Consider the following 23,762-nt stretch of genomic DNA (forward strand, 5'->3'; position numbering starts at 1 on the left):
CCAGGATTTTGGTTGGGGGGGGGGGGGCTGAGATTTTGGTTCGGGGGGGGGGGGGGCTGAGTATGAGTGAGAGAGGATCTACCCTAGCAAACCTTTTGTATCGTTATCCCAATACCCCCATGCATATGGGATATATTGAGCATGGTGATCAGATCATGATATGAATAAACATAAGTTTAAATAATAAATATAAGGCCTTCTCACGGACCACCCTGAGAATTTCGGGGGGGGGGCTGAAGCCCTTCAAGCCCCCCCCCCTTGGCTACATGCCTGATGATGGGCCAGTTACTCTCTCTTTCCTTGACCTATTTCAAAGGATTGTGGAGGGGATAAAATGTGGTGAAGATGAGTGATGTATATTGCCTTCATCTCATTAGAGGAAAGGAGAGATATAAATATAACTAATAAACTATAGATTTCAAACAGTATGTCCCAGCATTTCCCATTCTTATCCTCACAGATGCTGCCAGCTCTGAGGAACACCTAGATGAGGTGACATCTAGGGAGGTTCTACAACACTATATACAGTACCCTATATTATTGACTGTCCCTTTAACTTGATTTTTTCTTTCTTTCACACAGTATCATTGTCACTCTTTTTACTTCTTTCCTGAACATTTTGTCTAATAGGGGAAATACCACAATTTGGCTGTTCAGTTTGGATCCTTACATCTCAATAGCTAGTTTGTGTGCAGTAAAAAGCAAAGTTCTATCTGCTGACCAACTCTGAAAGTGTAGCTATCACTGTTTGAATCTCCTTCAGGCCTTCCAAACCCAGAGTAGCAGTGAGATCACCCAATCGGATTCCACCTTAAAATGTATGGATCCAATGAGGGTAACACAATAGTGAGTAGCTGGGTAAGGGACTTGCCCACCACCCCACTGGTGATTACAATTGGCTGACATAATTTCCACCTTGCAAGTTTAGAACTATCACACTTTGCAGCCAAAGATTAGGCCCAATCTACACTGTCATATAATATAGTTTCAAACTGCAATATATGGCAGTGTAGATGGGGCATTAGTAGCCCACCCTACCACCAATCACTGGTCATAAGTCATGCTGCCAAATGTCAGCATTTTCCCCTTCTCCTGGGCTTGAGGGACTGCACAAAAAAGAGGTTGGGTGATATAAACATTTCAGGCCCAGATTATTTGACAACCCAAATCTCCGTTTACAAACCCATTCTGACTTTGTGATGTTTGGAGGGGGGCTTCCTCTTGGTCCCACCCCCGTCTCAAGCACAGCTGGTGGGAATGAGAGAAGGGACCTTCTTCATGGTCACCCCTTCCCTCTGGAACTCCCTAAAGAACTTAGAACATCCCCTTCACTCCTCTCCTTCAAGAAAGAATTAAAATTTTCTTTCTGTGCACTGGCCTATGGAGAGGAGAATGAATAATATCACTGATTCCAGCCTGGTGGGTAAAGTTGACAATTACCATTTAACTTATCGAAGAGCTATAGTCTTATATTTTTATACAGATTTTAAGTGTCTATTGTACTATCTATGATGCCTGACTGATTGATTTATATATTTTAGCCAAAGTCATTTAATTTGTTTTGATTGCATGTGTAAATGTTTTAATTTTATGATTGCATGCGGCATTGAATGTTTGCCATTTTTGTTCTTGGAAGCTGCCCTGAGTCCCTTCAGGGAGAGAGGGTGGGTTAAAATAATAATAATAATAATAATAATTATTATTATTATTATTATTATTATTATTATTATTATTTGCCTGTGACAGATACACAGAAACACATTAGCGTTTCCATAAAAAAATAATCAGAAGGACCAGTAATTACACTATTTTATACTACTGCATAGCATCAATGGGTGATTTATAAAGCTGACAGTATAAACCTAACTATTGGTGATTACCAAAGCAGATTTTTAAATCGTTTTTCATTGGCATTATTTCAATAAGAAAATTGGTTTAATTGTGTTTTAATATTTTAACTTTTGGTTGATGTTGTGTGCCTTCAAGTTGTTTCTAATCAACGACAATCCTACAGCAAACCTATCACAGAATTTTCTAGGCAAGATTTGTTCAGAAGCAATTTGCCCTTGCCTTGAGGATAAGAGAGTGTAATTTGCCCAAGGTTCATGGTTAAGCTGGTATTCACATCCTGGTCTCCTTGAGGTGATTCTACAATGTAGAATTAGTGCAGCTTAATACTACTGTAACTGTAATGGCTCGAAGTTATGGAATCAAAGTTTTGTAGTTTGCGGCATGAGCACTTTTTGACAGATAAACTTAAAGACCTCATAAAATTAAAATCTCTGGATTCTGTAGCACTAAGACATGGCAGTTAAAGTGGTGTCAAACTGCATTGATTTGACATTGAAGATGCATCCATAGTCCAACACATAAGTCACTGCAGCACATTGGCTCAACGTTACAACTTACTTCTTCACAATTTCTGTAGTATTTTTGTATCTTCTTTAAAAAATCTTATAGTGAGCAGCATTAACTTACAGTTTGGGGAAAATATTGTGAAAAAAGGAAACAAAGAAACATCCACTCTAAATACACTTATTTAAACAAAAGCAGGGCTTAGTCTCAGGAGGCTATTTTCCAATTGAGTGAAATATATTGTAACTATGGCTAAAGAGAATCAAATAGCTGCTTTGGGGGTGTCATTCATCACAAGTGTCCCACTCCAATTTACTTTAGTAACTATGTAGTCCCCAAAGAAATTATTCAAGCATTGCTTAGAAAAGCCACCTGTCTGGAATTGGAGCTAAGGGGGTAAATGAGTAGGAAATAGAAGATATATAGCAATGAAATCAGTAATCACTTGATTACTTTGGGGGAAGAGGTGGTTACAATTGCACTCCTGCAGTCTTCAAGTCCCTGTGAGTTCATATATCACAGTGATAAGTTTCTTGGTCACAAACCCACTGATTACAAATGAGATTTGCTTCACTTTTAGCGTTTGGATAATAGCATTATAGTGAAGCATTTTATTTCCTCTACAGAAAATAAACTATGAAAACACCTCAACGAAAGAAGTTGCCATCTGGCATACTATTATTTCTTTTTCTAGAATAGTTGTTCCCTAATCCACATTGCATCTCCTGTTAAATATTATTGAGAAAGAGATAGGAAAGTTGAATTTACTTACTTAGCAATGACATCTCTATTTCACTTTTCCTCCAAAGAACAACAAGCAACATGCAAGGTTCTTTCTTTCTTTCTTTCTTTCTTTCTTTCTTTCTTTCTTTCTTTCTTTCTTTCTTTCTTTCATACTTTCTCTTCCCAAATGTCCTATGAAGAAGGGTAGGCTGGAAGTGATTAGCCCAAGGTCACACTATGATTTTCATAAGAGCCTGTACATTAGCAAAGACAGAGATGAATTTGGGATACTGCACTAAGCTAAAGTCAGTTAAGTCAAGTATTAGCTTGTGTGTGTGTGTGTGTGTGTCAGGAGCGACTGGAGAAACTGCAAGTCGCTTCTGGTGTGACATAATTGGCTGTCTACAAGGATGTTGCCCAGGGGGCGCCTATATGTTTGATGTTTTACCATCCTTGTGGGAGGCTTCCCTCATGTCCCTGTATGGAACTGGAGCTGACAGAGGGAGCTCATCCGCACTCTCCCTGGATTCAAACCGGCAATCTTCAGGTCAGCAACCCAACCTTCAAGTAAGCAGTCCTGCCAGCACAAGACATTAACCCATTTTGCCACCGGGGGCACATTGATTGCAGATTATGGAATCCTGAATGCAAAGTACATCTTCAAGTGGTTTGAAACTTTCCTATAGTGGTACACTCCACCTATTGTGGTAATTTCCAAAGCATATAAAATTACATATTGGTCCTTATTGAAAATTTTCCAAAAGAAGTTACTAAAATCCATAGTTGGCCAATAATTGATGGGGTCCTCCCACAACAGAAGCCATGGAAGCCCACTGTAGTAAACAATCACAAGTCATTTATACCAAATAGGAAAGAGAGCAAATCCCAAATACTCACCAAGACAGCACATATCATCTAAGAACTGGCAGAGGCACAGTTAATCACAGATAGAAAACTTCCTTAGTTGGTGTTAGTTCTTCCTTGTGGCTATTGATTAGCTGAGTTGTAAAGCTGCTGAATGCCCAACACAATCTTCCTCCCAACAAAATGTCAGGACCAATGATACAGGCAGGAGATCCAAGACATTTGCTTTTGTATGGTCTGAGGCAAGTTAGCAAAGCCTCTCCATACAGCAATTGAGAATTTATTTATTTTTTGGAGCTTGAAATAGTACCTTGGTTAGTTCACTGTCATGACCCCTGAACATCTCATATTAGTAGCTCAGAAGGATAGCTTAGAAGAAGAAATCTCTTTTCTTTTGGTACAGCTAACTGTGCCAAATGCCAAAAATCTATTTTGTTTTGAAATACGAATTTAGTATGTCCCAATGTTTTGTTTTGTGTTTCTAAACTATCTTGAGGGGTCCATTTTGTTTTGAATTTGAGATTCCGAAATTTTGTTAATATTTCGTTTTATTCTGCCCATTCGCTCCAATGGGAACATTTCTGGATATTGTTTTCTGTCATTTTTATGGCTATCAGGATGACACTTGCTACACTTGTAGGACACATTTACCACTGTAAGCTTCCCAAGTTTCAGAATGTTTCATTCATCCACTGATTTTCAGGAATTTTAAAGAGTTTTTTGAACAACATCTTTTTAAAAGAACTACAAGAGCTATCCCCTTGAATTCCTCTAAAATGTCACAACATAACCAGGGCATCATGCTGCCAAATTTCAGGAAGATTCACACATACACTGATTTTTAGGGAATTTCTTTCAATTTCAGCCCTTTGGCCGAGTCTCCCTCTCACAACTTCAGAGAACATTGGCCTTTCCAGTTGTTGTTTTTTTTACATCTATCAGGATGAAACTTGCAAGTTGGCACACTTGCACTACACTAGTACTACAATTGAAAATATGGCAAAGGAAAGGATCAGGTTGGTTGATAGACTAGAATTATCAATTGATGCCAAACTATTTGTGATATGGCCCTGCAGCAGCTCCCTGGCAAGGGATTTTCCTCCCAGAAAGCAAAAAATAAAGCAACCACTTTGCAGAATTATACTTCTGAACCAATAATATATGTTTAATATGGGAAAGGAAAGCAAAGAAAGAGGTTAGTAGTTGCAGTTGATACTTGGCAGTGCTACAAAAAACAAAGAAACCAGTTTGTAGAATTAATTAATTTTCAATTGAAGAAATCCAAAGGGAAAAAATGGAAAACTCCCAAAATAAATTCTTACTAAACAGAAAACCCCCCAAAGTGAATCCTAAAAGGAAAACTCTCGAGCACACAAAGAAAAAGGATCCTAAAAGGATCCTAAGCTCTGGCAGCAGTAAACTGCTCAATGGCTGCTGTTAAAATGACCCTTAAAAGATCCTACATTGCTAGGCTAAAAACGACTGAATGTAAAAAGCATTTGAGAACTGACAAACTGAGCTCCTGCACTATCCTCGATCTCCCTCCCAGCTTACACAATGGCGACAGAGGCAGTGTGGTTCCTACATTTAAGGGAAACGCCAGCAGCACGTCCTCTCTTCCCCTCTCCCTCAGCGCTGATAGGTTGAGCAGATCATATGACATACCATGTTTTGGTGCAATTCCTAGGGCAGTTTTCTTGCATTGAAAAACAACCTAACTCACAAAACTTACGGAAGTTAATGAAATTCTTATGACACTTCATAAATGGGTGTTTTGATTCATTTGCATTTGGCGGGGGCACAGCTCTTGCTTCGTAAATCAGGTCGTAAGTATGGATTTGCATGACTTACGATCCACATCCACATTTTTGCACAGCTCTATTAACTTTCCATTGGCTGCATTCGTTTGATTTACACATGAAATGTATCCTGAAAAAAATGTTATTGCAGATAAGAAAAGATGAAATATGAAGCCATAGAAGAAGATACAAAAGAAGTCCCATTGTAGAAAAAAATAACAAAAAGAAGAACTGAAGAAATGATCAAGCTTCCTCAGAAAACCGAGGTCATTTCAGGTGAGTAACAAGTGGATCATCCTGTGAATAAACAAACATACATACATATCAATCTACAGTGTAAAGATCAGTGAACTCAAACAAAATTATCCCTTCCCTCCCACAAATTGTAAAACTACTATCACATTTATGGAAGAAACTCTAAATGAGTACATTGCTTATTTAACTAATTTTAGAACTCTTTTCTAGAGTACTTCTATGGCCTTTGTTGTTATGAAGTATTACTAGGTAGGTTCTAACTTAACGAGTTCATTGTTACTTGCTTCCCTTTTGAAGATGTCAGATGGCAAAATTATATGTTATAGACTTCATATGGAGGGAACCAAAAAGCCTTACCTGCATCATCTCATGCAGTGGTGATAACATTTCAAGGGCCCTTATCTTGTGTAAATCCTATTCAAATATATTTCTTCAGAAATATCACTGTACTCAATAGAGCTCATTGCCGGAAAGGTACACCTAGGATTGCAATGTCAGTGCCTGCCCACACAATAGGAAAGCTGCTGTTTGATGAGATACTAGAAGAAAAATCGGAGAAGGGACAAACATGATGGCTTTAACTCGGTCCGGACTAAGGTTTACGTGCAAGGTTTATGTGAACGAATGGATTAAGTATTTTATTATACTGTTTTAAATGTATTTATTGGATTGTTTTAAATTGATTGTTTTAATTGCTATGTTTATTTTTGTACAGTATACCGGCATCGAATTTGCCAGATTGTGAGCCGCCCTGAGTCCCTTCGGGTGAGAAGGGTGGCATATAAATGATGGAAATAAATAAATAAATAAATGTCCAGTTTTAATGGGTCATCTTGGCATAGAAAGTTGACATTAGGGAATTGAAGAATAATATATGAGGCAATTCATTAAAATATGTAAAATAGTTGCTGGAACAATACAGAATACCTGTGGCTTTAAAATACTCATGAATACACTTGTCATGGACTCATTGAAGTACTCAGAATTTCAGTTAAAACCATCACATTTTTGTAACTGTCTTTCACTTTGGTGTGGTCTTTATAACTGAACCCAAATCCCACTATTTCTCAATTTGCCAGGTGGTGTTATTCTGGTTTCCCAGTAGGTACATGTATCTGAAGATAAAGCTTTCTCACTCCCTTACTATTTTGTCTCACGTTTCATTTTCACCTTCATTTCTTTTTCCCTTCATCCCCCATCACTGGCTCCCACATAGCTGATCATGCTCTGTTGAGTCATCCCTGCCCCATAGTCCCTGTTTGTCCTGTGACGTGTTTCTCCCAGCTCTGACGGTCATTGTCTCCTCACCCCATTCCTTTATAATGGAATCTCTTCTTTTAATCCAATAAGCGCCCAAACGAGCATGCACTTGACAGCCCGGGAAGGGAAGGAAGAAAAGGGGATCTTTCCACCACCTTGAGTTATGAGCTAGAGAAACTGGAGCATCCAGGCCAAGGGCCTTCTGTTTTGCTTCTCCTGACTGCATCCAGAAGGAATTGATGATCCCTTGAGAGAGAAGCCCTAGATAATTTTCCCACTGGGGTTGGCTGGCTGATGGTCTGGCTGTGTATATCCATAGCTATAGTCCTGAAGAACAATCAGGAATGGGTTCGAAAAGAAGAGGAAACAACATTTTGCAAGACTGGGAGGAAATCCAGCTCCTTAGCTGACCTAGGGTACTTGGCTTCTTTTCTGCCCAGGACTCTACATGTGTCTAGACTAGTCTATGTGATGCTCTTGTAAGGCACTGGAGCTCTTTGCAAATGTGCCTGTCCCTTTAAAGACAGGAAAAGCTGCTTCTCACACTCTGCCTCTGTGGGTGAACACAAGGTGCGGAGATTGAGCTGCTTGATGCCAGATCAAGGGAAAGTACAGCCGGAGTGCAGTGGAAGAAGGCAAAAGAGGAAACCTGCTGGAACAAGAGGTGAATTGGGGCAGGAATGGGGAGAACGGAAACAAGAGGGAGGTCATGGCCAGAGAGGGAGGTTTTGTCTAACAATACAGTGAACAATAATTGTCTTTTCTGGGTGTCAGTAATAAAAGGAATCCAACTTGTTACTGAAGCTGCTCTGGGAGTTTTTAGGAACTCCCAGTGTGAACAGGAATATTTCTTCCAGGTGCTTATTTTTTGCTGGAACTTTAAATAAAAACTGTTCATGAAATTTTAAGACAACTTTCACTAAAGATGAGGCAGGAGAAAGAAATAATTTATCTTAGCTTTTGGGGAAGATGCTTGGATAATACTGGACTTAAATTCTTAAGGTATTTATGTAACACTTAGGATACCCTCTGGTTCAATGGAAATATATTGCTTATTTCCTGATTCAAAACAGTAGGCAATTTTTCAAAGAAAAAGTAACAAGATGAGCCAGGGTTGCAATATATATTAATGTTTTGTATATTATTTGTACAGACGAACAGTTTCTACTCTTTCATTTATAGAGCAGGTGACAGTGTTGGATTCTGTTTATGCTCTAAATGTTTTCCTGTATCAGTGAAACAAATGTTATTCTTATCAAATGAAAACTATATTGCAAAAGTGGCAGGTTTAGTCTTTGCGTTTCTGGTCTTTGTTCTTTTAACAATGGGGGGGGGGGGGTTGGCAGCGGGGGTGGGGAGGCAGGAGTTAAATGTTCACTTACCTCCCAGAACAGTGAAAAAATGTTTCCTGCTACGGAAGGTTAAACTGGTTTTCCATATTCTTGAGGTCTATGGAGAAACTTTTGATTCTGAACCCACATTTATGTTCCACAAATCAATCTATTCCAGAAAAAAAAATCAATTCCAATAAACTTGTCTTGCTGAAATTAATGAAAGCTAAAACAATGAGCCAGCCACACCCTTATTCTAAGACTAAAATATTTATTCAGAGGTAGTACAATTGCAATGAATGACATATGGATTGTCTGAAAGGTAAACGCAATTATTTCTGGAAGAGAGTTATCCTATGGTGATAAATGTTTAGTTAAAACAAAATGAATTTTTAAATGAATTAGTATGATTTGGACACAAAAGTGTGCTATTGCTGTCCAGCCAATATATAATAAACTGTTATCTTTTCTCCAGCTTTCATGGTAATGAAATAGCAATCCGGGAAATTGTTATACCTTCAAAATGTCATTCCACGTGGAGGGCCTGGTAGCTATCATTTTGTTTTACTTGGCCATCCTGTTGGTTGGAATATGGGCTGCTTGGAAAACCAGAAACAGCGGCAGTGAAGTAGATCGTAGTGAAGCTATTATAGTAGGAGGAAGAGATATTGGCATGCTGGTGGGTGCGTTTACCATGACCGGTACGTATGCTCCTCTCTTTTTACTTTTTACTTGAGGGTGTTATTGGTTTCATGCCGATGTAAATGTATCATTTGCAAAGGGTACAGGATTAGGATCTACAGAATGATGCTTGAGTTTTAGTGATACTCTAAGCTGCACAAACAGAAAACCTTCAACAAGTTGCTTCTGAGGCCCCTTCTGCACTGCCATATAATCCAGATTATCTGCTTTGAACTGGATTAAATGAGTTTACACTGCCATACAATCCGGTTCAAAACAGATAATGTGGATTATCTGCTTTGATAATCTGGATTATATGGCAATGTAGAAGGGGCCTGAGGATACACATGGAGAAGAGGTTTTTCTGTGTTTTCGTTTTGGCTTTGAAAAATTACCCAGATGGTCTTGTTAATTAATGCATCATTAGCAGCATGTTGTGTCAATATGCAACTTAATAGTTCTCTTCACCATTTAAATAGAATCTTGCTAATAATTAACTACACTTTCCATTTTTAATATTAAAAGGAAGACTGTTGAATTTCCCTTTTCCTTTAGCATGTTAGTAAAGAAAAATTATCATTTCAAAACCTCTTTTACAATACTGTACTGGATGAAAGAAATCCATATCCATACAGGGTAACATCAAAATATAATAGCACAAAGACCATTCTAGGTGCAATGCTTTAAATCTGAAGCATAAGTACCTGCTGACTTTAAAGAGCATGACTAGCCTTATGACAATTTTAACGCAATGATTCAGGGCTTCACATCTTAGGCCCCTTCCACACTTCCAGATTATTTTCTTATCCCAGATTATCTGGCAGTGGAAACTCATATATTCCAGTTTAAAGCAGATAATCTGGGATCAGGTCCTGGGGTATTGGGCACTGTAGAAGATGCTGTAGTCTTATATTCTGGCATTACGTGAATTAGTTATTTCATAGAACTGCACCCTTAATATCGTTGTGTGCACTGACAAAGAAAAGGGGGTTGCTAGATCAGGAGCCCCGTTTTCCTTCCAGCCACTTTAATTCCAGGGTGACATCAAAAATGACAAGGCGGTCAAGTGGTGAGTCACAATGCAGCAACGTTCTTAAAGCATTCATGGGTAGGCGATCATTTACAGGTGTTACCAAAATGTCACTTCAAGAATAATGGCAAAGGAGATGTTAGATATGAAATAGTTCCATCCTACTTTTGAAAGGACTTAACTCTTGAGGTAGAATACATATATTCAAGAGAGAACCTGTTTCAGACTCAAATGTTCTCTTTTGCTGCCATATTTAATCTTTAATTATTATTTTCAGTTCTGAAATATTTTTAGAAAATTAGTACAGAATCTGAAAAAATGTCCCTGTTGATTTCAATTAAGACCCCATCTACATTGCCATATAATCCAATTTCAGAATGCAGATTAACTGCATTGAACTGGATTATATGACAGTTTAGGCTCATATGTGTCAATGTGGTTCAATCTGCATTATGAGTTTACACTGGCCATTATAATCAGGGCCGGCCCCACTCATGCGGCAGCTGACGCCGCCGCCTCGGGCGCAGGCCCGGGGGGGCGCCGTCAGGCTGGGCGGGAGGCGGGGCACCGCCCTGACGGTGCCCCGCCTCCCGCCCAGTGCGCCCTGGCCCGTCTGGCCTGCTTGAAAAGGCCAGACGGGCGAGCGGGAGTAGCGTGGGAGGCGGGGCCAGCTCTGACGCCGCTCCCCCCCCCCCGCCCAGCGTGCCTTGGCCCCGCCTCCCACGCTGCGTGGGAGGCAGGGCCAAGGCACGCTGGGCGGGGGGGGAGCGGCGTCAGAGCTGGCTCCGCCTCCCACGCTACTCCCGCTCGCCCGTCTGGCCTTCCTAGAAGGCCAGAAAGCAGCGGAGGTCCCTCCAGGCCGCGATTGCGGCCTGGAGGGACCTCCGCTGCTTTCTGGCCTGGTAGGAAAGGCCAGACGGGCGAGCGGGAGTAGCGGAGGCGGAGCCAGCTCTGACGCCGCTCCCCCCCCGCCCAGCGTGCCTTGGCCCCGCCTCCCACGCTGCGTGGGAGGCAGGGCCAAGGCACGCTGGGCGGGGGGGGAGCGGCGTCAGAGCTGGCTCCGCCTCCCACGCTACTCCCGCTCGCCCGTCTGGCCTTCCTAGAAGGCCAGAAAGCAGCGGAGGTCCCTCCAGGCCGCGATTGCGGCCTGGAGGGACCTCCGCTGCTTTCTGGCCTGGTAGGAAAGGCCAGACGGGCGAGCGGGAGTAGCGGAGGCGGAGCCAGCTCTGACGCCGCTCCCCCCCGCCCAGCGTGCCTTGGCCCTGCCTCGGGAGGCGGGGCCAAGGCACGCTGGGCGGGGGGGGAGCGGCGTCAGAGCTGGCTCCGCCTCCGCTACTCCCGCTCGCCCGTCTGGCCTTTCCTACCAGGCCAGAAAGCAGCGGAGGTCCCTCCAGGCCGCAATCGCGGCCTGGAGGGACCTCCGCTGCTTTCTGGCCTTCTAGGAAGGCCAGACGGGCGAGCGGGAGTAGCGTGGGAGGCGGAGCCAGCTCTGACGCCGCTCCCCCCCCGCCCAGCGTGCCTTGGCCCTGCCTCCCACGCAGCGTGGGAGGCGGGGCCAAGGCACGCTGGGCGGGGGGGGAGCGGCGTCAGAGCTGGCTCCGCCTCCGCTACTCCCGCTCGCCCGTCTGGCCTTTCCTACCAGGCCAGAAAGCAGCGGAGGTCCCTCCAGGCCGCAATCGCGGCCTGGAGGGACCTCCGCTGCTTTCTGGCCTGCTAGGAAGGCCAGACGGGCGAGTGGGAGTAGCGTGGGAGGCGGGGCCAACTCTGGCCCCGCCCCCCCGCCCAGCGTGCCCTGGCCCCGCCTCCCACGCAGCGTGGGAGGCGGGGCCAGGGCACGCTGGGCGGGGGTGGGGCCAACTGTGGCCCCGCCCCCTCACTAATCGCCATGGCCCCGCCTCCCACGCAGCGTGGGAGGCGGGGCCAGGGCGCGGGAGGCGGGGCCGGTGGCGGGGGCGCTTTTCAGCACCCCCGCTTCCCATTAAAAATTATCTCCGGCCGGCCCTGATTATAATGCAGGTCAAACTGGATTATATGGCAGTGTAGATGAGGCCTAAATTTTCACTCACTTATAAATGGGACTACAGGTCTGTAATAAGAAAATTATCTAGGATGCCAGTTAACTTAAGCAAAATAGTGTCTTCTCCCACACACTCAAAATGTAGGATTTCATTTCCCCTTTAGTTTAAGGAGAGAGCCAAAGTGGTGTAGTGGTTTGAGCATTGGAATATGACTCTGGAGTGACCCTGCTCAGCCATGGAAACTCACTGGTTGACTTTGGGCAGGTCATACCCTCTCAACCTCAGAGAAAGGCAAAGGGAAACCCCCTCTGATTCAAATCTTGCCAAGAAAACTCTGTTATAAGTTGGAAATGACTTGAAGGTACATTGGGTTGCCATTCTGTATCCATCAAGAGAAATAGCTCTTGTGATTTTATTGTACCAGTTTAAACTATCAGATTTGATTTAAAGATTCTGTGGTCACACCCACCTCCTAAGGAATCCCATCAGACTAATATTTTTGTCACATTGATTTCACACTAATATTTTGTATAAACATATGGGCCATAGAAAACAATTGCCAGTTAGTGTTTTATCAGACAGGAGATATGGTTTCTAAAATCAGAAAGTTGAACTCCAGTTAATTCTATCAATAGACAGGCTACCAGTTCCGAAAGCAATCCAAATTTCACCAAGCAGCATCTGCTGCCTACAATGTATTATTATGGTCACTACTACATATTTAGAAAGTTGTAACTGTATTTCTTCAAAAATAACTTCTATAAAATAATCAGATTTCTTTTTAAAGAAATCCAAATTATTGGGGGGGGAGGCAGAATAAAGAAAATGCAATAATAAATAATTTGTAATAAATAAATTGGGAAATAGGAAGAAATAACGGGCTTCATTTCAACACAGAAATATATTTTCAGGCAAATCCTATGCATTATCATGTAGAAGTAAGACTTCTTAAGTGCATGATCATCACTTTTAAATAGGCTGTGTAGAATTGCATCTTTAGAGACATGGAGCAGCAAAATATATCTTAGTTTGTACTGGATTTACAACTGGTACATTTTTCCTACTAAAAAAACAAATTTATGTTAAAATGTCAGACCCTGGCTGCATTGAGATCCTGATTTTATCACAGTCCAGTTGAATTTTATCTGTCTGTTTCTTTCTTAGTACCTCATTTCAGCCACATAATGTGCACATCCAAAATTACTCAAGATCAGCTTTTCCTTGTTAGCTAGATGTATTCTACTTGTAACTACAAATTCATCCATGGCACACGAAGGATTGTAGTCTAAGGAAATATCCTTTTCTACATAATTCCTGTTCTTGAGAAATTAATTTCTTAATTTCTTTTTGTTGCCTGCAATTATTTTATTTCAAAATAAAATTCCATATTAAAAATCCTGATTTGGATTTTAATTTTACAGAGATTAAATTCTAAATGTTGTCATCACCAGCCCTTTAAAAATGATCCTAAAAGCAAATGATTTAGATGCCTATCTATTTGGTAAGCTTTTGCTGAGAACCCCAAGTGCCAACTGAGAATGCCACAAGAGGAGTAATATATGAGATTATGAAAATTAGTTGCTACATCTAAGAAATAATTATAGCTGACATATCTCTGTGCCTTTAGCAACATCTGTAACCAGGTTGTATGAGAGACAGGCTTTCTCTGATATGAACACTGACTGATATTCAGTCTCTGAAGTGTGCAGTGTATAGATTTTAGAAATTGTTTTCATGCCCTTAGATTGCATGACTATTTTACCTGTGGCTGCTGGTTTTACTTTAATATTATCTTGAGCTATATTATTTGTGTTACTTTAATGTGTTTATGTGCTCTTTATCAAACCTTAATTACTTGGTATTTTAGAAATGTAATAAAAATAAATAATTGTAAAAGTGCCATCAGTTGGTCAACAAGGGAGAGATCAAGATAGCGCATGGACTTCTGAAAAATGAACAGGGTAAATTTGTTTAAAATGGGACTTCATTCATTCACGCTAATGCTGATGTTTCCAGCATGGTATTGAGACTAGATGTGAACTGAGTGTTTTTTTAATGCTGTTTTATGTAGAGAAACAGCACATTTTTTGAAGTTTGCCCATTGGCTACAGTTATTTCTTTGTTTCCTGGAAACTCTCCATGTTCCATGAGCCAGTACTTTGAGCAGCACTAAAGGATAATATGTCAATATGGGTGGGAGATGCAATAAATGTTTGCAGTGCGGAGCACTTTCGCTCAGCTGTGCCTCATTCCAGGATATTCTCTCCCATTCCTTCATACCTTACACCCATCGCCACTAACAGTGTGCCCACTGAGCATATTCTGGATTGTTTGGCTTTTTACCAGCTATGAATATGGTGGTACATTGCCCCCCAATATGAATTCTGCTCCCCAATGAAATTTTCCTTTAGTTTTCAAATTTTTATCATTGCAAAGAGTGAGACACTGGAAATATTTGGGTTCGTATTTCTTTGGTTACTTTGTTTCCGTCTTTTCTTGGGCTGTCTAAATTGGGTTTTTTTTTAAAAAATCAGATAAATTTGTAGGTTACTTAGATGCTAGAAATTTAGAGGTTGGAGAAAATTGTCATGGGTGGGGGCAGAATTGTTAGTTCAATACAATATCCTCATGTATCCAGTCCTATAATAATGCCCCCATTTTCCCACAAATTGCTTCAGTATAGAGTCCACACTTATTTATACCTCTGCTTTGTTTGAAAATCATGTTATTTTGACAATCGGTAGAACTGAAATCAATCTTGATATATCCAGTAATCTTAGCTTTTCCTTTTAAATGGATTTCCCATGTAAGAGCAGAACATCCATTAAATGAAATTTACCTGAAAAAGAAAAGCTATCCGAGCTCGGCTTTGCTAATTGATTGCAATCCCTTCACGGGTCATGTCTTTGTTTCTTCGGATAAAGATGATCAAGAATTGACCCATATTACCTTTCACCAACTGAATGTAGCCATGGCCTTAACCATTCCTTATGTGCTGTTGTGTCTTTTTTTTTACACACAATGACGCTGCACACATGGTAGGTTAATCTGGTTAATTTGCCAAATTAAAATAGTAAATAATAATAGAGGAGGAAAAACAATAATAAAATATAATCCAGAATCACCACAAGCAAAGCTGGTTGTAACGTAAACAGAGTTTCACAGTTTTCTTGTAGCCGTGTCATGGTTGGCAAATTGACAGACTATTGCTGATTTTAAAGTGGTTTTTTTTAAGGAATACTTTTTGGATACAAACTCCTAGACAGCCTTCCTTCATCTTGGTGATTCTAGTTAAAGGATGGTGAGCCTTTGAACCTCTAGATCAGGGCTTCTTATACTTTTCCCATTTGCAACCCCTTTCCTTCAAATACTTTTTTATGTGACCCCAGCTATATAGATATGTAAAATAGGTATAAGCACAGGCTGATTCCTTTTTTGTGGAGCACTGCTGAAGCATTTTCTGTAGAAGCCACAGTAAACACTGCAAGAAACCTACTGTTGCCAAAATTTTCATGACCCCACCATTGAGCTATGAAGACACCATTGGGGGTTGGGACCCACAGTTTAAGAAGCAGTGATCTAGAGCAGTGGTTCTCAATCTGTGGGTCCGCAGGTGTTTTGGCCTACAACTCCCAGAAATCCCAGCCAGTTTACCAACTGTTATGATTTCTGGGAGTTGAAGGCCAAAACCTCTGGGAACTCACAGGTTGAAAACCACTGATCTAGATGATTTTGACTATATCTCCAATAATTCAGTACTACCAACTATGTTTCTTTCTGCTTCTGGTCTTTTATGTCCAAAAAGCTAGAAAATTATTGTTTTTCAAAGCCTAAATTAGATGAAGAAGCACATTTATATTTTATTTAATTCATCCATGCCCTCTCCTCTCCACAACAAAAATCATTTAACATATAACTATTTATTAAACAATTATTGACAACTAAAAGCAAGTTGTGATACTAAAACACAAACTAATTATAATATCCACAATTTAATTAAAAGTAATTTAAAAGCAGATGCATTTCAAAAATGCAGCACACACTGATTAAAAGCCTCAGCAACGACTCTGTATTTTTGTCATAGACCATCTGTTGTCATCAGCAAAATCACAGGAAAAATAATTAGCCACATCTATAACAACACCAAGGTTTTGTTTCTTCAAAACATTAGTTTTTGGACTATAACTCCCAAAATTCTCAGGGAGCATGGCCAAACTCTACTTCCAAAATCACTATCTTCCTTTAAAATCTTGTTGAGATCTCTATGGAGCAGCACTATATTCTGGGTATTCAAGCATTCTGTTGGAAAGGCAGTGAAGTGATGGAGAAATGCAAGTGTGGAATACAGTAGGGATACTTCTGTTATTTAAATATTTTAATTACTCCTTTCCCCTTCTGTAAAAAGAGTTTCTCAACCAGCTTATATAGCATAAAAACATTACTAAAAAGATGAGTTATTGATTCTCCATAATTGTCCATAAAAGCACCATGGCTTTCTTCGCTGGAAAGGATGTGTTAGTTAGATTCCTTATATCAGCCATGGGAAGAGTGCCTAATGTTAGGTTGGCCCTATATTGGGTATAGTGAGCCGGCCATCTCAGGCAAAATTCAATTTGGGGCATGCTGAAAAAGCAGCCATTGTTCACTTACAAACGTATTATGACTCATGCTTACTGATGCTCCAGGAGAGTTTAGCAGTTCACCTCAGGCAACAAAATATATTGGGTTAATCTAGAATGTATGGCTTAATCTTGACTGTTCTATTCCATAATGATCCCAAATAATGGTTCTTAAACTGATCAATTCACACCAACACTAATGCGTCAGATTCCACCAATTTGAAATCCACCTGGTTCCCATTCCTTCTGTAAATAGCAAAACAGAAAGTATAGCATAACATTACTTAGGATCTCAATACTAAACAAAAAACAAACTAACCAAAATCACCCAGATACCAAATCATTTATTTATTATTTATTTATTTACAGCATTTATATTCCGCCCTTCTCACCTCGAAGGGGACTCAGGGCGGATCACATTGCACACATAAAGGCAAACATTCAATGCCATGACACAGAACAGAGACAGAGACAAGACGCAGGCACCGGGCTGGCCTCGAACTCATGACCTCTTGGTCAGAGTGATTTGTTGATTAGTTGCAGCTGGCTTGCTTTCCAGACTGCGCCACAGCCCGGTCCTATCATACCCAATATCCACATCAAAATAATAATAAAGACAGCCCCAAATATTAGACAATGACATAACTAAACAGTTCTGGCCCAGCTTACCTGTCCAAACATATCTTCCCTTATGAACAACCCCAAAGATTAAGATCATCTGGGGAGGCCCTGCTCTCGGTCCCACCTGCTTTCATAAAATCATAGAATAGTAGAGTTGGAAGAGACCTCATGGGCCATGCAGTCCAACCCCCTGCTAAGAAGCAGGAAATCGCATTCAAAGCACCCCCGACAGATGGCCATCCAGCCTCTGCTTAAAAGCCTCCAAAGAAGGAGCCTCCACCACAGCCCGGGGGAGAAAGTTCCACTGCCGAACAGCCCTCACAGTGAGGAAGTTCTTCCTGATGTTCAGGTGGAATCTCCTTTCCTGTAGTTTGAAGCTATTGTTCTGTGTCCTAGTCTGCAGGGCAGCAGAAAACAAGCTTGCTCCCTCCTCCCTATGACTTCCCTTCACGTATTTGTCCATGGCTATCATGTCTCCTCTCAGCCTTCTCTTCTTCAGGATAAACATGCCCATTTCTTTAAGCCGCTCCTCATAGGGCTTGTTCTCCAGACCTTTGATCATTTTAGTTGCCCTCCTCTGGACGCTTTCCAGCTTGTCAACATCTCCCTTCAACTGCGGTGCCCAGAACTGGACACAGTATTCCAGGTGTGGTCTGACCAAGGCAGAATAGAGGAGGAGCATGACTTCCCTGGATCTAGACACTATACCCCTATTGATGCAGGCCAGAATCCCATTGGCTTTCTTAGCAGCCGCATCACATTGTTGGCTCATGTTTAACTTGTTGTCCACAAGGACTCCACTTTGCAAGTGTGACTGGTGGGAACGAGAGACAGGGCCTCTCAGTGGTAGCCCCTCGGCTTCGGAACTCCCTCCCTAGTAATATAAGATCAGCCCCCTCCCTCCTAGTCTTCAGAAGAAAAGTAAAAACCTGGCTCTGGGATCAAGCTTTTGGATAACAGCACAGTGCAATAATAGATGTGTAATATGTGCAATGAAAGGCTTTAGACTACGATTTTTGGATGCCGTGATTTTAACTGAATGTAATATTTTAAAAATGTTATGTATTAATTTTTAATTTGCTTATATTTTAAGCTTATGTTTTATATGTGTTTTTAAGGCATTGAATAATTGCCATATGTAAGCCACCTTGAGTCCCCTTCGGGGTAGAGAAAAGCGGGATATAAATACGGTAAATAAATAAAATAATAATAAATAAGTTAAGTTTTCACAGTTAAACATTAATAATAGACTGGAAGATAAACACAGATAAAGATTTAAAAAATTTAAAAGCCAACGTAGCCAGAGTGACAAGTCATTTCCGTTCCGTAGTATCTAAGCATTGATAAGTCTATGCTTCCTCCACTCTATATGCTTCAGTGCATAAGGAAGTTTTTTTATTGTTTTTAAAAGTGAAGAAGCAGCGGGCCATTTTGATCTCTTTTGGGAGGGAATTCTAGAAGCGGGGAAAGGGCAACACGTCAATGTGTGTTGCTGCTCTTTCATTCATATGATGGGGACAGGAGTAGGACGCCAATGCACCTAGTCCCGTCCTGACCATATGATGGGGGAAGGAGGGAGGGTGCACAGAGCACCACGAGGTACCCTACAAACCTGCCCTTTTGCTGGCAAAATGGCACAACCCCAGGGGCCGTGCAAAAAGGTCCTAGGCAAACATTTCTCCCTCCATTTTACTACCTGGGTTGCCTTATCACCTGATGCTTAGCATAAAAACTGAATGGTTCCCTAGAAGGCTACAAACTCACCCCATTCACCACACTTGAGTTGAAGGCTGGGACTATGTGAGACTATGAAGATCTATATAGGTAGTCTCCAAGTTACAAACAAGATAGGTTCTGTAGGTTTGTTCTTATGTTGAATTTGTAAGTCAGAACAGGTACATTTTAAAGTGTAACTCCAGCCAAAAGGTTTTTTTTTTTTGTTTTTTTTAGCTTTCAATGCATTGGGTATGGTTAATGCCCTTGTGCTGTTTGTTTTGCTGTCTGCACCTCTGTTCAGGAGATTTTCCCTCACTTTCTGTTTCTGTGATAATTGGATTTTGAAAAATTGGACTTACTGTGGAAACAAGGCTTGGTGATAAAGCTTCAGTTGAGACACCTTTTCCTTGTGATAACCCTTCCAGGAGTGAATTTCCCTTCCAAGGGGTAGATTTCTCTCACTTCCTCTTGTTTATGTTCTTAGCTATGAGTAATTTCGAAGTCAGATGTTTGTAACTCAGGGACTCCATGTACTGAAGTCCTTTAAACTTTGATTGTGGTAAGTGATCTAAACTGCCACATAATGTAATTTCAGAATTCAGATTAACCTGCATCCTGAATGCATTATTTGGTAAGTAGATCCAGCCTGAGAGAGGGGGAAAGAAGTCAATTCAGGCCAACAGGCAGGACAGAGGTAAGAATTTGGCAATTGTTTATACAGTGCTGGACTGTAAGTCCTAGCAACCCTAACCAGCCTAGGCAATGGTAAGGACTGGTGAGAGTGATTCCCCACCCATTCTGTAGAAGAAGGATAACTTTTGTTGGAAATCTACAGGTTCCATACGTATGGATCAACAAAATGCTCACCATTACAATATAATGTTGTGCTAATATTATGGCAGCTTGGAATAGTGCCTTACATATTGTTGTGGTGGTGGTGGTTGTTGTTGTTCCTTTGAAACAGAGTTAGATCCTGACTTACTCACAAATAGAACAAATCAGTTCAGATCAATGAGATTTAGGTGAACCATCATAATTAATTTGCCCTGTTGATTTTATTCGACATTCTGATTCTGGCAGTGCCGAAGTCCCACACTTCATTTTGCTTGCTTTAAAGATTTGTTACATTTGGGTTTTTTTTTTAAAAAAATGGTGTTACATAAAACAAATGGAGGTGCAAATCTTTTTAGAAACTCCAAAATAGATCAATTCACAACAAGACTTCCAACAGGAAAAAAACAAAGAAAAACAAACCACTACATCAATTCAAATGGAAACGTTGCCCAGCATGAAGTACAATGTTTCTGTAGGCGAGGCACTTTAGATATTTCTACATTGTCTGCTTGATAGAGATGCCATTGAGCATCACCTCATTAGTCGTACAGGACAAAGCTATACCACAAATGTTGCTGTTTCACAACTGAGTGAAGACAAAATGTTTGTATAAAGGCACAGTTGAATTCAGAAATGAGTCTAAACAAACACAAGCCTAGGATTTTGGAGGATGTCATACTTTTAAATAGGTTGTAGAGCTTCTCTTCATGTTTTTTAAATATAAAAATCAGTACAACCCTCATATCCATGGAGGATACGTTCCCAGATTTTGCATGGACGCATGAAACTGTGACTAATAATAAACTATTGAAATGAAGGAATTTCTGCTCAAGAATACCATAATCATGCTGGAGGACCTAGAAAATGCCTATAGACATAAATGGAACTGCAACCATTCTTCAAAACTGAAACTGGGCTTCCAGCACTTCCAAAGTTTTGTTTTTGCATTTCGCTATTTTTGGCAACCTATATAGGTCCTGCAGGGTTCCAAGAGCAGGAAATTGTCCTCTCAAATCTTGCACTGTTGTCCAATCTATCAACAAAGAATGCATAACAAAGAATATGAAAGTAAATATGTTTGAGTGTGTGAGGCTATTACAGTTCTCTCTCTCTCTCTCTCAGTCTCAAATTATCTCTAGTTCTTTAGAATGCATCTTTAACATATAATGTACATAGGCATATTAAGGGCACGTCAACTAACAAATCTTTAGCTGAGACGCGGCTGCACACAATGTCACTCTCTATTATTCTGAATTAATACCACAGGTGAATTCTGTTGCCTTTCTTCTCCCATCTACTCTGTCCTTTAAAAGTTCTTCTCTATTTCTTCTTCAGCCACCTGGGTTGGAGGAGGTTATATAAATGGAACGGCTGAGGCTGTATATGTACCAGGCTTCGGACTGGCCTGGGCCCAGGCACCCATTGGATATTCTCTCAGTCTGGTTGTTGGTAAGTTAAACATGCAAAGTTCACTGGTCAACACACATTTTGGTGCCTCAAATGTTAGCCCTGTTTTTTTTAGTATATTTAATAATGATATACATATATATATATATATATATATATACACACATATATACATATATATATACACATACATACATACACCCACCCTCTCTCCCCAAAAGGGACTATTTGATTTGCTGGTTCAAAAAATGACACCAGTTTTCTCCTGTCAGCTCTAGTTTTTGAGATACAGAACATATGCCATATACCAGTTGCCATCTGCTCACCCATAAAGAATTGTAACCATATCTAAGAAACTAGAGCTGATGTGGTCTATCCAATGCAATTTTCTGGATCAGCATCCCAAATATTTTCAGGAACAGGCCTAAAAACCAGGACACCGAGGAAAAATGGTTTTGGTTGGGCTGTGTTATCAATAATGCCAGCTGAAGTTAATCTTTCTATTGGATCCATTAATCAGACAGCACTTTGACTCACTATCCTTTTGCTGGCATTTCATGTTGATGAGTTTATGGGAAATAGGAACGAGGAAGAAGAATTAGTTCCAGGTCTCTGGCAAACTGTATTCAGCTGATCTGCAAAACACTTTTTAAGGGCTGTCATACTCTGAAATTTTGTTGTTTTCTTTTTGTATTTTCTAAGAAGAGTGCATGGACAGATCCTTTTTCCATTTCTTAAAATTATCATTAGTCAAAACTGATATGGTTTGAAATAACAATCACATTTTAGGGGAAAATAATCTTCATCACTATAATTCATCCTAGCTATGACAAATTTAATTTCTCCCATTTTAAAATGTATTTTTTAATTTCATTTCATAGTTTCATATAATGCTAGCCATTGCCAATACACATTTTGGTGCTTCAAATGTTACTTCAGTGTCTGAGTATATCTGATATGCTGATTCCAAAATGTTATGGAAATTAGGGTTGCTAGATAAAATATGGGATAGGGCTCCTGTTGCTTTTGAGCCAAAAGGAGTGGTGGATATTAAATAAACATTTATTACTATCATTATTATCATTATTCTAATCCTCAATCAGTGAGGCTTGCTGTGAAGTCTCATCAGAAGGAATTACATCTTTCTAATCCACATTTTAGCTGATGGACTCACACACACATGCCCATTTACTGGCTAGCAGAAAGGGGTGGGTGGCAGCATCTGAGAACCATTCTGCTTTCCTGCAGCTTGGGTGCACAGCAATGACACCTGGGAACTGAGGAAAAACCTGGAAGGTTGTGGAAGATACCTGTTTATGGGAATTATAATTCAAGCAGTGTTGATATGTATGATATTTCTGGTTTTTGGTGTTTCAGGTGGCTTGTTTTTTGCAAAGCCCATGCGTTCCAAAGGCTATGTAACCATGTTGGACCCCTTTCAGCAGATTTATGGGAAAAGGATGGGAGGGCTTATCTTCATACCTGCCGTGATGGGAGAAATGTTCTGGGCTGCTGCCATCTTCTCTGCATTAGGTAAGGAACCCTAGGAGTAATTTCATAGAATGAAGTAGAGAGATCATTAGCTGGTGGTATCTGGACACATTTTTGGGAAAGACAATAATTCTGATTAAATGAAAAGCTGGCTATTTGTAGCACAGAGTAAACATCCAAAAGGAGAAGCGTATGAACATTGGTGTGCGTGTATATGCAGTCACAAACACTCACTAATCCGTTCAGAAACTCAAGCTAACAACAATACAGAGGTACATTGGTATCAAAATCTGATTGTAGAACATTCTGCAGAAATGTCAGGTGTTCTTCTGTTTATAGTAACATTTGGGGAATTTCATCACAAATGACTTTGACTTTACAATTTGCTTTAACTTTAAGGAGATTTGAGGTGATTATGTTGCAACAGAAAATGTATTTGTTCATATTAAGCCATTTAATCTTCCTAGTAAAAACAGCAAGATCTAAACATCCAGCAATAATATATCTCATTATTTGTGCTTACAAGTTTAGAGGACCTAGGATTGCTTAAATATGTAATCATACTGTAGTGAACTATCTGATCAAATAATATAAAATGGAAAAGATGATAGAGATGGCAATGTAAACACATACTTATGCCACAGACAAGGACCACAGTTACGTGGGAGGACTCAACATTGTCAAGCATCTGATTATTAATTTTATTGCTTTTTACATTTTGCTGCAAACACTTGATTTGTTGCATTAAAATGGCAGCA

At 40.4% G+C, this 23,762-nt stretch overlaps 1 protein-coding gene across 5 annotated transcripts in view; it reads left to right on the forward strand.

Moving 5' to 3' along the window:
• The window catches only part of slc5a7 (solute carrier family 5 member 7), a 43,319-nt gene that overhangs the window by 365 nt on the left and 19,192 nt on the right, over positions 1 to 23,762 (forward strand). Inside the window, exons 2-6 of one of the 5 annotated variants that reach the window (XM_003218763.4) lie at positions 5,893 to 6,017; positions 7,697 to 7,920; positions 9,063 to 9,288; positions 21,442 to 21,555; positions 22,891 to 23,046. In XM_003218763.4, the coding sequence (XP_003218811.1) occupies positions 9,111 to 9,288; positions 21,442 to 21,555; positions 22,891 to 23,046 (448 nt within the window). In that variant the 5' untranslated portion in view covers positions 5,893 to 6,017; positions 7,697 to 7,920; positions 9,063 to 9,110. Of the gene's footprint in view, positions 1 to 5,892; positions 6,018 to 7,696; positions 7,921 to 9,062; positions 9,289 to 10,466; positions 10,488 to 19,867; positions 19,967 to 21,441; positions 21,556 to 22,890; positions 23,047 to 23,762 lie in introns of those variants that run through there. The other 4 variants (XM_062975408.1, XM_062975409.1, XM_062975410.1 and 1 more) reach the window with 4 other exon arrangements.

Source organism: Anolis carolinensis, chromosome 3, assembly GCF_035594765.1.
Source record: "Anolis carolinensis isolate JA03-04 chromosome 3, rAnoCar3.1.pri, whole genome shotgun sequence".
Taxonomy (NCBI): Eukaryota; Metazoa; Chordata; class Lepidosauria; order Squamata; family Dactyloidae; genus Anolis; species Anolis carolinensis.